The 13933-nt window shown below is 39.5% G+C and overlaps 1 protein-coding gene across 4 annotated transcripts in view; it reads left to right on the top strand.

The window, feature by feature from the left end:
• fancl (FA complementation group L) overlaps window positions 1-13933 on the top strand; it is a 22188-nt gene continuing 8255 nt past the window's right edge. For 2 of the 4 annotated variants that reach the window (XM_008430331.2, XM_008430330.2), the window contains exons 1-7: window positions 901-1219; window positions 1678-1736; window positions 1853-1913; window positions 2317-2373; window positions 2592-2689; window positions 8862-8958; window positions 11103-11171. In XM_008430331.2, coding sequence (XP_008428553.1) covers window positions 1133-1219; window positions 1678-1736; window positions 1853-1913; window positions 2317-2373; window positions 2592-2689; window positions 8862-8958; window positions 11103-11171 — 528 coding nt within the window. In that variant the 5' untranslated portion in view covers window positions 901-1132. Of the gene's footprint in view, window positions 473-605; window positions 700-900; window positions 1220-1677; window positions 1737-1852; window positions 1914-2316; window positions 2374-2591; window positions 2690-8861; window positions 8959-11102; window positions 11172-13933 lie in introns of those variants that run through there. The other 2 variants (XM_008430333.2, XM_008430334.2) reach the window with 2 other exon arrangements.

The following is a 13933-nucleotide window of genomic DNA, read 5'->3' as shown; positions in this document are numbered from 1 at the left end:
GGCGCTGATGACATGTTCGCATACACCTCAGAAAGTATGTAGTTGCGCCCCTGATCGCAGGGACATACGGGAGTTGTTGCCTATCTTCAGCACTCTGGGGGCAAGACGTGGGGTACGCCATAGACAGGTTGTCAGTCCATCATAGGACAAACAACCATGCACACAGTCTAAGGACAATTTAAAGTGGCCAATTAACCTAGCAGTCATGTTTTTATACTGCGGAAGAAAGCCGGAGTAACTGCAGAACCAACGTATGCAAGGGGAGAACATGGACGAATCCAGACTGAGATTCACACCCAGAACCCTTCTTGCTGCAAGTGCTACCAAATGACACTGCGCCACTGGCAAGCCCCTGGTTCTGCTAGCGTTTTTGTAGTCATGTCCTCAAAAATACCGACCGACGGTCTTCTAAGAAAAAAAAACTAGCATAACCATGATGACATATCTAGGAACATTACAGAAGAAGCCATCTGTAATTCAAAAAATCTTGCATGTTTTTGAATGTTTTAAAAATATATATATTTAAATTGAATCCAAAATCAGGATTTTGCAATGCTTACCTGCCTTCTTCCAAACTGACATGCTATTTTTAATACACCGTGTAGGAAGCGGAAGCAAGGAACGAAAAAAGTGGTGAAACGAGGACATGAACTGGAGGTATGGACTATGAAAGGAACGATAGAACGTCTTCAACTCAAGGTCAGATATACGAGTTAACGCGAATGCAACAAAAATATTCGGCATGGACTATCATGAAATGGAAACATCACATTGCTTTCTCTAACATGATCAAGTTTTAGATATATAAAAAGTTGTATTAATGTCAATATCCTTAATGTTAAAATGTAACACTGTGACTAAGTGTAAATTCCGATATTTTTTGAAGGCCCTCGAAGGCAACTGGGTGACGTGTACTGTTTTGCCTTTGGTGGCGGGAAGCGGATATTTTGCTATCGGTTTGGCTTTTCTTGTCTTTATAACTACATTATTTGAAGTATAGCAAATTAGCCTGTCGTAGTTCACCCAATTAATGAAAGTTCGTCTGATATCATGCGTGGGTGGCATTACTGACGTTTGCGTGGAAACACTCGACATTGATATACTTCGACAGCTGAAAGTTGCATAAACTTAAATGGAGAGCTTATTGATACGCGATAACCCGCTGCTTTTACCTCTAAACAAGAAGAAAACAGTCTATGATGGGTTTATAACCGTACAGGTAGGTATTCTCGCATAAAAATCTATGTTCTCGGCTTGATGGAGCGAATGTCCAACCTGTTTGAGTATCTGCGTCATTGAAGACACTTAAATAATGTAAACAGGATGCTAGGAAATTTGACAGGTTTTTCTGTGTTTACAGTTGTTTTATTGATCTCGTCAAATCACATGGCAGCAACAGAATGTAATGGAAAGATGTGAAAATGTTAAAAGTTTGCATTACTCTTCCATTTGGTCATGTTGAAACATACAGTTCATCTGTAACGGTTGCATTCTGTGTTCAAGCCTTTTACTTTGATTCCCCAAAATAAATGAGTTTTAAACTAATTGCAATTTCAGATCTTTGTTTCGTTCGTGAAAAAAGAAAACCATGAACTCTTTTCCTCCCACTCCACAGTTATGCTTAACTTTGTGTTGGTTCTGTCGTTACATTACATTTACAAAGTATGTTTTCTCTAGGAAAGAGACTTCAGAATAAGAATACTCCTCCCTCCAGATCTCCAACTGAAGCGGGCCAGGTACTAATAGGATCTCCTTGCTTTATTAATAATTGCATTAAAGCCCAGCTTGATTTCATAGGGAGTGTTTTTCTAACCAAAGAACCTGCATTTGCTCCTAACTTTTGTCTCTGCAGGCTGCACTGCTGTTGGCAGCTGAAACACCTGTTGCGTGAATATGAGCACATAGTGAAGCAGGTAAATGTATAATCAGTTGCTTGTGGCATCACGGTATCAAGTGAAACCTTGTGTCTGTCTTCTCTGATTAATATCTTGTCGTTTCCTGTGTATTTATCGCCGTGTCATGTTGCCTTCTTTGTGCCCTTCTATTTCTTCCCCCCACTGTTTAATTAACATTGCCTGGAAAATGTCCGCATTTGTTACGTGGGCCCCTCAGGGTTATTTGGATGAGATTGATATTTCACCCTGGGCTGCAAAGTTCATTATTTTCACAGCCTTTAAGCTATCATTAATTATTTAAACGGGTGGCAGCACGCATTAATCACAAACACTGTGTTTGATTTGAACGGCTGGCTGAAGGAAAGCAAAAATAGACAGTGTCACTTCATTATACCTTCATTCAAGGGTGTCTTTCTCACAGAGGCTGCAGCAGTCGGTGGATCTTGGCGGTTTCATTCTGGAGTTGAAAACCGTCTTGGTAAGGACGAGGATGACGTGATGTGTATAATTATGAGCAAAAGATGCACACGTAGACCTTAGATTGTTTCTTTATGTTATTAAACGATCCTATGAGAATTCAATTGATTAAAGTGGTTTAGAGGAAAGTGGATCTAATACAGTTTGGCTTGTGGTGAAATGATTTTGGTTAATAAATTGGAAGCGGTAGGATTTGCTCTTTTTCCGTGTTTGTTGCAGGAAGTGGCTCTGAATCGATGTCCCGAGGGTCGCTCCGTCCCGCCTCCTCGATATTACTCCCAGCTCATATCTGAGATGGAGATTGTCGGGTGGGATAAGTAAGTACAGAAAAATTATTAAAGGAGTGTTAACAAAACGCTCAAACACAGCATTCAGCTTTCACAACCATTTAACAGACACACAGATGTTCCGTTGAACAGTTTCAGTGGAGGCTGAAATTGTTCAAGCAACAAAGTTAAAATGACATGACAATCATTTTACTACACAATTCTATTATTTGGGTGCTGATGATATTAAATGAGGTGTTTGTTTTACGAGACAAATGAGTGTCCACTCTTGTTGAATGGTAGATTTAAAACAAACAACAAAAAAGCAACTTGGACAAATATTGCAAACAGGAATATTGGGTATAATTATGATACTCGGAACATTTTATTCTCACCAGAAGCATTTGATAGTAATTTAGGGCAAACATAATTTGAGATGAGAAGTATTTGTTAAAGTGCAAATTGCATTGAGTCACTAACTTGCAGCATTCACTGCTCCTGAAGGAGCCGGGGGTTGACAGTAGATAATCGCTTAATATCATGCATGTAGCGACAGTGGAGAGTAAAAACTCCCCTTTAACAGGAAGAAACCTCTAGCAGAACGTGGCTCAGTGTGAACAACCGTCTGCCATGACTGACTGGGGGTTTGAGAAGACAGAGCAGATACTCAAAAAACACAGAAGCTCTGATCCAGCAGTAGTTTATATGTGGAGAACAGTAGAATGTTAATAGCCTCAGAGTTTGCAATTTATCCAAAATCTGCAACATGTGGATATCAAATAACCCCTTATTCATGCAGATACCAATAATAGAAGAAATAATAATTTAAAAATTACTAAAGTGTCAACCCAAACACATTTACATTTGCATAACATTGTAAAATAAAACAATTAAAAATGTAATTGTCTAGTTTTCAGGAGCTTCAGAAAAATGTATTTCACAGCAACCGTGTGAAACTCCACTGAATCAGTTTGTACCTAATTTCTGCTTTAGATAACTGTTTTGGCTTACAGAGGAACTCAACTAATACCAAAACAATTATTTTTTTCTTAATGAAAAGCATGTTAACATGGTTCCATTTCCCACTTACATGGTCCCAGGACACTGTGGAAGCAATTTGTCAGTGGAATTGCTTGCTGATGGAGCATATTCTGTTAACCGATCCTCATATCAGCTCTGTGTAAGAATCTGAACCAACAGTGGAAGGGAAAGTTCCAAAAACGTCGTTTTTCAAGTTTCCTGTTTATTCCCCAGAGGTAGAATCAAGTTGGTGTGATGAAAACCTCCCTGCCTCATGTGGCTAAATGGAGCAGTCTTTTTTTTTTTTCTCCCTCTCCTGTAGCTTTCAACAACACACGGCCACATTAACGAGGGGTTCTTAATGACTTCCTTATTTTTAGTTATTGAGTTACAGTTAAATCCAGGTCGCCTTTAATAAAGCTCAGCTCTCGTGCGCTGACGGGCCCGGCTAATACTGTCGTCAGGAGAAGGCAGTTAGCAGGAAGATATGTGTTCTCCCTCAGCTCGGATTAATCCTTGACTACCACACTCATTTTCCACTTTCCTATTAATGACCACGACTGCAATTATGATATTAGCAAAATGCAAATGGCTCTAATTGAAGACTCTCAGGTTTTAATAGGAGATGGGGGGTGAAGGTATGCTTAATGCTAGAAATGGGACTGACATCATTTTCAGTGCGGTGTTACGGTTAGAAAGCATTATACACAGCGGGCCTCAATCTCTAAAGCACTCGAGATTTGCTTAGCGTCTTAATTGGTATGTGCCGTGCTAATAGCCACCGGGGGTTTCAGCTGTAATTCTGCCTGCTGATTGGACCAGGTAAAGCGAGTCTTCTCTTCCCCTCCACGTGCCTCTATTTGGCATTTCCTAGTTTGGTCATCTTGTTAGGCTGCGAATGGCAAACCTGTGACGAAAAATGCGCTAATTAATGGAAAATGGGGTCAAGTAGGTCAGCTGCTATCACTTGATTCCACCAGAAACATGGCCCTGATGGCTCCTGGGCTCATTATGGGCGCAGCTGGTGCTCCGTGTTCACAACCTGTTGGAGAACGTGCAGGGATTGCTTCACGTCTTCCGATTGCGGTGTTATCACTCCGTCACACTGTGTTGGTGTTTTTTTGCCGGGCCTTCTAGGTCTACCAACACAAGCTTTTTTCCGCCATCTTTGTTTTTCTTACATTACTAGGCCAGCTAATAAATTACTCCCCCTAATCCTGTAATACAAACATGATCTCTAATAGTACTGGGAATTCCCGGGTTACAGTTTCTAAGTAATCATGGTGTCCCGGTTACCACAATAACACCACCAACCAGACTCGTGAATCTGCACGTCTTAATCCTGTATAAAATTAGTGCGTATCTCTTCTTGTCCCCTCCATTTGTACATGCCACGGCCCTCTGTTTGCATTCTACATGTGTGTTTTGTGATCCAACATAGAGAAAGTGTTGATCGCACTATTCATGAATCACACTGTCAACATGCAGACTACAATAGCGAATCTCACCCAAATTTGCATGGTGTAGAAGTGGCTCACATTGCTACGGAGTTGCAAATGGGAAGCTCTCATCAGTCTTCCCAGCGAGAGGTCGGACTATCATGCTGATTCCATCACAGCTAAGACGGGTTTGGCGGCTTGTCCCTGGTCTCTGGGGTGTGAGACCCTGTAGCAATGGAGATGAACATGTGGATGTTTTTGATGCTGATGCAATCAGCCGTTTTACTCATCCAGGGGGTTTAATACTGATATAATTATTTAAACTTTTCTTCTCCAGGTTCTTCTCAGATTTTTAATGAGTTGGTTTGCTGGCAAAGGCCAGGCTTTTAAGCTCCAGTTTCCAATTTTTAAGGAGGTTTTTGGAATGTCATTTCAGAAGCTTAATGATGGCCTAATTTATCTACTTATATTTGCTTTGTTCAACGCACTGGTCTTATTAATCTGTGAAGTGATCTTGAAGGTAGCGGTGGGCTTTTATTGCATCGTTTATCATGGACATTTTTTATCATAAGAATTTTGATTTATTGTTGTTCTCGACAAATTTGAATTAACGCTAGCAAAACACAAAATAACAAAACTGACATGATGAAAAATATTGCTTCTTTTATTTTCTCTATTGTTAGAAAATATGATCAAAAGTTGTTGCTGTGTGCAGCTTAGTGATACAAATCAAACATCTTAAGTTGGGTCCTGAAGAAGCTGATTTAACATTTTTTCTTGTTTGTGATGCTTTGATTTCTGTGCCATGCAGTCACAGCCGTACAGTTACCTAAAAATGAAGTAATAAATAGATTTCCTTCATTATTTTATGATGGTACCACAAAATATCATAATAAAATTCTGAGTCCATTTTGCTCACCTCTACTTGTATTTGTTGCCTGTTACATGAATGTATACTTTCTGGCTGTTTTGAGGACTTCCTGAAAATGTTACTCTGTTTGCCTTTGACGTGTTGATGCTGTTGTTGTCCTTCTCTGTGGCTTTCAGTGTGAGAGGCCTGATCAGTTTTATGAGCTGAACCCAAATGGACAGCGCCTCCCGTCGTTCCATCATGTCCCTAAGTGTGTGTCTGAACATCACTTATCTCTCGCTCCGCTCTATAAATCTTGGCTAGATGTACAACTCTGTCAGCCTCATCACAGAGCACCATTGTAATATACTGTAAATCTGGACAAGGGTTGTTTAGATGCTTTGTCTCAGATCAGTGTTTTGTCTTCAGACCTCAGTAGATCCGAGGTGGACTTCTGACTGGTTATCACTCGTTGATACGGTCGTGGTGTCGTAAATCTGACAGCGGTGTTGGTGAATGGTTGCGCCACATCAGCATTTTGTCCTGTTAATAGATTTAATTTAGGACATGAAGAAGAGTCTGATTTATAGGACGACTCCAAAATCTGAAGTCACCCAGAGACGCATTATTTTCTGGCAGTTTAATTCCACTTCTATAAGTGCCACGGCAATACAGTGTAGTGATTCTTGAGAATAGGGACAAAATGGGTTTTAATTTTCCCATAATTCTTTTTTGTTATTTCTAAACCTTATGTATGCAAATATGACAAATAATGTTTTGGAAATGTAAAGATGCTAAGGTACAGGCTCCCAGTTGCAACATTTTTTTTTAAATTACATTTTTAATCGACCTGACCTGGAACGTTGTCATCACCATCTGACAAAAATAAATAAAAAATAATTTTTAATGACCCTAATAGTGATATTTTTACTCATTTTACAAATTCTTCTCAAGAAACAAAATGAATATTATTTAAAACAAAAAACAACAAAAAATCCATCTGACGGAGTTGACACTGCATGCCGGAGTTGACATAGAACTGAAGGTGGTGACAAACTAGTGAGTAAAATGAAAAACTTGATACATGTGAAGTAATGCAATTTATGTAAAATACATTAAAATGAATTAATTGCACATTTAAGTGAGATTTGACAACAATTTTACTGAGTCACGAAAACTGATGGAGTTGACATCTGACGGAGTTGACAAAATGCCAAACTACCTCAATTTATATGATGCATTTCTGAAGGAGGCCATATTGTAGTTCATCAGGTCCATGAAATCTTTACAATATACCAAAATTAAGCTTTTATTTCACAAAATTTCATCAAAGTTTTGTAAATTGTCAGTTATGGTGTTGAMACATCATGGTTGTGACAAACAACTCAGGAATAAAAAGAAGAAAAAACTAAAGGATAACATAAGCTAACCACAGCTAACTAGCCCGCTTAGCAAAGGAAGAGAAAGGAAGAGGTGATGGGGTCCTCAGAAGTTCTGGTGCCCACCAATAATGCCTGATTTTTTTACATTCTTTTCATTTCTGACGGTGTTGACAAAAACTAGGGACAAATTTCAATGGAGTTGGAAAATATATAAAAATTATTTTTAATTCAATTTATTGATACTTTTATAATTATTTATGTGACTACTTATATTTAGTAGTCATAATATATAAATTTAGTATTTGTTTAATTATTTTAAACTATTATAATGTATTGAGTTCTGCTCCTGGACAAGGGCTTTTACAGGCATCATCCACCGACTACAATGTTTAAAATAAAATAAAAAATTCAGCAAATACCTGGAAAATATACATTGTTGTGCTCACATGACCCAGGTTAGTTTAGTCAGATATTTGAAAAAATTATATTTTGTGTATATTTTATTCAAATTTTGTGCTTTATCCATAGGACCTGTTTTGTCCCTATTCTCAAGAATCACTGAGTGACAATTCATTTCTAAGTGAAGTGCCTGTCCTAGCAGCCTATTCAGTTATTTCCTGCTCATGTATGAAGTTTAAGTATTTTCTAGGTCTATAAATTTAAAAAAAGAAAACAAAATGTGGAGAAACCATTCAAAATCCCCTTCTTCCCTCCAGATAAACATAATCTTAATAAATATATAAAAAAGCAGCTTTTATTTCTTGTATCAAGGTAAAAAAAAAAAAAGAAAAGCTATCCAAACCAGCTAAACTCTGTGTGGAAGTATAATCGCCTCCCTTGTTAAACCAAAAACTAACTGCATTGACCACATGTCTAGACAGCTGAATTCAGTTTCATTAGCCTCACCCAGGCATCATTATTTCCTGACCTGCAGAATCAAAGAAACTGTCCAACAACACTGAGTAGGCTAAAAGATTTGCTAAAACACTTCCTGCCTGATCTTAACAAACTCAAGAACACATGAGGAATCGATCTTGTCTGTAGTGTTCACTCAAGGTGGTTCTAACATTCTGTTCTGCTTCCTGCTGCAGTAACTGAGTGTTCCACCTTAAACCGGGTTACGATGCTTGAAAACCCTAATTATTGTGGGTGAATTAAACCAGTTTTGCAAACAGTAGTGGGGCAACATTCATCCATAACGATGTAAAAGACTGATGAACCAAGAAAAGCTGGATGTGAGTCATTGGGGTAGTGATTGCACATCTGGTTATGAGGTTTAAAGGGGTATTACTTTTTCACATAGAGCTCAGTTAGTTTGGGTAGCTTGTTTTTTTTGTTTGTTTTTTTTTTTTAAATGAAATTACGTTTTCTGTTATCAAATTACGTTTGTGGTTAAACCCAAGTTTCACAACTCTCTTCGTCACAATTTCTCCACGTCTCCACGTGAGCCTGGGGACCTCTGCCTCTAAAAAGGCACATTAAGAGTGGGCACTGAGATCAGCGAAGGTCTAATTAGCTCTGTCCTTCCTCAGGATGCTTTCCATAGACATGGACTTCCAAACACTGAAGCTGAGGGCCGAGGACTCCTCTGGAAGGCAGCACACTCTCACTGTTAAACTCAAGTCAAAGGTGAGCCACTCGCAGCAACTTTACAGCAACTTGATCACTGTCACTCCAAAGAAATTGCTCATCATCAGGCGACCTGCAGTGAGTCCAAATCACAACAGGCCAACTTCTCCAAAACTGCATACTGGGAAACATTCATTTAGATGATAGCGAATCTGTGATTTACATCTGTGCCCCTAAATGTAGGTCAGACTGGAGAGGATGTGGAGAGACACGATAACCTGCTGTGACAGAGATGTAACTCAGATAATGCATCTCTTCACAGACCTCAGCAGGACGGAGAAACCTTCCTGTGTGCACAGAGAAAACCAATAAATTCACACTAATCTGCATAACTGCTGCTGTCAGTCAATGCTTTCATTTCGTTTCTCATTTCAGTTCATTTTTGCACTTTAGTCATTGGCCAAAAAAGAGAGAGGCTTAGTTTTTTTGTTTTTTTTTCTTCACCACATTTATAATTTTGGATGCTGATTTAAAAAAGGGTCAGATTTGGGGCTCTGACCAGATCACTATCTTCCACATGCTTGTTGTGTCTCCTACAAGCATTTTGCAAAAATACAGCAGGGATTTCTTTGGCTTTCCTTCAACAACGTAACCATTTTGCCACACTTTCCAAAAAAGGCTAGAGTTGTGGAATGAGTGACTAATGTGTGTTTAGTCAACAGTTTCTCCCAACTAAGCTGTGTATTTCTGTAGCTCCTCTACAGTTGCATCTTGGTTGCTACTCCTGTCATCCCCTTGTCCAGTCTGTCAGCTGTTTTATGTCGCTACATGACCTGCATCATGTAACGATGCAGGTCATGCACCTGTCACTGCAACGACAGGTGCAGTGAAAGTCCATCCAGCAGGCCAGGTATATTATTGGCATGCAGGATCTGCATGGCACGGGAAACCTAATTTACCACTAAATATTGCATCTAAGCAGTCCATTGCAACTAAAATATTGTATATATTTATACATTAATTAAGATAACTATAATTTAGCTCTAAATACCATATTGGTTGAGTTTTATTTGCTGGCTGATTGTGATTTTGAGTTGACAAATTATCCACATTTAGCTCTTTTGTTTCATTAATGTCTGTTTTGGTTTGATTTAATCAGTATTTAAAAATTAGAATCTAAAAAAATCCTCTGATTCTTTATTTTTATTTTATGATTAAACAGTATTCCTGCCTTTGAAATTGTCTATGACTTGTTTAGAAACTTTAAAAGTCCTCCAAAACTTTAAAAACTAGATTTCTTTTTGAGTTTTGAGCTCCTCATATCATTCATTCAAGCATCCTAATCTGAATTTCAGCAAAATTGAACTTGGATAACAATATAGGTTGAAGCTTAAAGTGCAATAGTTTTTAGAAAGTTTTCTTGGTGCACAAAGTCAACAAAGGCATCTGTTGGGCAGCAGGAGTGGAAGGAGCTCAGAGTTGCAGAGTGTGGGCCCGGTGTCATGGTGAGGTGGAGCTTACCTAAGCTGGGATGACGTCCACCGGGGATAAGGGAGGACTGTGAGACCCCACACTGTGCCCACCTGCCCACCTGGCCCTCCTCAGCCCTCTGGCACCTCCCGGCCTCCAGCTGCCTCCCCCAGATCCAGCGCCAGGTCATTCCTCACCAGACACAGCTCTGGAAGAGGCGGCACTGGCATGGACGCGTGGAGGCTTGGACGACTGGGGAGTGAGGGAGGACTGGGGAAGGACAAAGAGTTCCGTAATGTTGAAGGTGAACAGAGGCGGTTTACCAAAGCTTCTTAGTGCGATTCGACTTTGGATTTACCAGCTTGTTAAATCTGGGCTAACTCTGCTTAGTTCTTTAAAATTTAAAAGGCTGCCAGAAAGATGTATTCCTCTAAATTAATAAAGAAAAGGTGGAATAGCATTTATTTTACTGAATCATTTGAAAACGGTAACATATCAATGTGTTTTCCATATCTAAAGTCTGGAAAGTTTGTTGAACTTTAGAGCTAATAGAGCAAATATTAAGCAAATAGAATAACCAGAAGGATTTGTCAAAGTTTTCCAATACCTTATTAGAAATGTATGCATCATATCAGATCTGAGCTTTGACTGGGCCATTCTAATTCCCAAACATGTTTTGATCTAAACTCTTCCCTTGTATCTCTGGCTGATGCCTTCGTCTGCTGCGTCCACAGCATCCAGCGGAGGCTCCTGACTGTTCAGCTGACCTGCCAGTCCCTTTGACCATCACCTGGACACCACAGGTATGGATCATTGCCAAAAGGTAGACCACCCATTACAGGACTGAGATATTTTTCTGAATATACCTTCTCGCCTCTTAGTTAACCATCAGGTTAACCAGGCCGTAGTTAGTTCTACTGAATCCACTCCATTATGAAATAAAGGGTGATGAGAATCTGTGCGGGGAAAATGAAACGGGCCGTATAAATGAAAATAGAGTATGGAAAAATATGTCTTGCCTTCTCTAAGCGTAGCAACCGTCCATGTGTAAAAGCATCATCATTCTTTTATTCCACCATCCATCCAGTGTTTGTTCATCCACTCTTGAGTTTTGGCAGGTTTTGTATTTAAGGCCTGACCTTGAATAAAATCAGTGGTCTAAATTCCTCCTAAACCTTATTAATACTCTAAAACTGGGTCAAAATGGACTGAGAACTGTGCCAGTCTGAGAATGTGGGAGCGTTTTTGCTAAAGGAGAACATGAACTCGTAGCACTGATGGGACTGGAAACCGGCCTGGTTTCGTTAAACTTGTAACATGTCATGTATGAAAAAGATTCCTGATAAATATTTTGAGTCTACATTGAGCAGCTGTTTGAACCTGAACTGATGTTAGGTCAAATGTATTTCACAGTTTGTAATACTTAGATTGGTTAAAACTGAACAAATGTGCGTTTTTTAGTTTCTGATCTGTAAAACCTTTAAACGATTTTACTGTGTTGGTCTTAATTATAAACATAGCAGTAAATTGTCCTTTTTTTTTTTTTTTTTTTTTTACTGAAACATCATGAACGTGATGTCTTGTTTTGGAAGCCATACTGCTACAAAAATCCGTGAATTATTCTGAGTCAAATATCCTCCTAGACAGCAGCACAGCTGAGTGTGGGTGCAATCTGGAGGTGTGTGCTTTCTCAACAGCCCAATTTTAAGAGAGACAAAATTTACACCAATTTTTACGTGGTTTGGTCTTTGCAACTGAATGGTGAAAGCAAATTAACCATCATGAATGTTCAACAGGATATCTTATGGATATCTCATCTCACATCTTCACGTCAAAGTGGAAATCTCAAGCCCCGTGTTTGTTTTTTTAAATCTTGAAATTTAGGAGCAAAACCGGCCTAAGTGTTTACAGATTTATTTGTGGAAACAACAAATGTTCTTTTTTGTTGTTCTTATCCAAAAATGTGTCCTTTTCAATCTGATGAGGTGAATGTACCATCACTCCCTCATAGTCTTATGTTCATTGAGGCCTTTAGGAGGAGAAAACGAAGAGCTCCACAGAAATCCTTGAATCATTGTGAGTCATAATGTAACGAAGCGGGTCTCCACCTGCTCGATTAACACTTTTCCTTTTAGCCCCTCAAATTTAGTCCGCTATAATTGCCGTAAAGGTGCTTTGATGTGGAACCAGCTGTGGGCTCTTTGTGTCCCTGTGCTTCCCTCGTTATTGTTGTTTGTCGTCCTTCTTCTTTCATCTCTGTCACTGCCTCCGAGTCGGCGTGTCGCTTACAGAAACACGCACACACGCACTATGACAGAGCTCTGAACTGGACTGTTCTTCCTGGCGTGTAATAAAGTCAAGAATCTGATTGCAGAGTGAGGAGTGCAGAGCTGAGCTGAGATATGTCAGTAAGAGCTGTTAAAAGAAGTCGGAGAAGCAGAGAGTTGGTGGGTTAGAGGAAAGAGAAGCTAAATGTGTGTGTGCGTGCGGGTGCGTGTGCTTGTGTGTGTGTGAGCTGATACATGGCAGGCGTACAGTGAGGAGCAGCTTAGAACAGCGCTACCGTATGGAGTCTGTCTGCCTGCTGGGCCGTTGATGGATCTCTCCCACTCTGCGACACGAAGCGTGTGTGCGTGTGTTTGTGTGTGCATACATATATGCGTGTGTGCATGGTCTTAACTTTGCCAAGTGTGTGTTTTCTGTGTGTTATGTGTGTGCATGCAGGGGGAAGGGCCTGTCTGTCGGCAGCCCTGACATGTTCATTTGAATGAGTAATTATTGCCTGCTCTGTTACAGGGCCAAGATGTGCCACTCAGTGCATTTGTAAGGAACAAGATGTGGAAGAGAAATAAACCTGCATGCGTGTGTGCGTGTGCATGCGTGTGCGTGTGTGTGTTTGTTGTTCATGTCCTTTGTGCTTGCAGGTTCTACCATATGTCAACCACCAGAAACTGCATATTTGAAGATAGAGATGGTGTATAAACATGTGATAACAAAGGCTCCACAGTTTGACTCTAGAAAATCTGGAAGTGTCGAGTTTAAATATTTCATTACGTCTGGATGAGTTCAGAGCGAATACAGAAAAGAATGAGTTATTCTATATTTTATTCCATGTCCAATTGTCTACCTACCGACTGGAGTTTAGATACTGTCTGCTCTTAGCTTCACAACAGAACCCCCAAATGATCTAAACCACCAATTTACATTTAACCAAACATTCAGGTGATGAAATTTCTCACTTTGTCTTAATTTATATTTTGAGCGAGTTTTCTTGTCTCTGGCGAAAGATTTAAGACATAAACAGAGTTTTACACTCAAAAGAGTAAATTCAGACAAATACTAACGTATTTTTTGGGGGTTGGTGAAAATGATTCAATGCAATTACTGACAGTTATTATGTTTCCTTTTTAGTTTCTAAGTACATTAGATAAGTTTTTGAAAAAAAAAAAAAAGAAAACTGCTTCTGAGGTTATCGGCGAGGAGATGAATAGTTGAATCAGGTTAAAAGCAGAGCGATGTAACCGCATCTTCAGCATTTCTGCTCTCAGAGCTGAATGGAGGTCAG

This window comes from Poecilia reticulata, linkage group LG15, assembly GCF_000633615.1.
Source record: "Poecilia reticulata strain Guanapo linkage group LG15, Guppy_female_1.0+MT, whole genome shotgun sequence".
In the NCBI taxonomy this organism is placed as follows: domain Eukaryota; kingdom Metazoa; phylum Chordata; class Actinopteri; order Cyprinodontiformes; family Poeciliidae; genus Poecilia; species Poecilia reticulata.
This window is presented reverse-complemented; position numbering and strand designations above follow the sequence as displayed.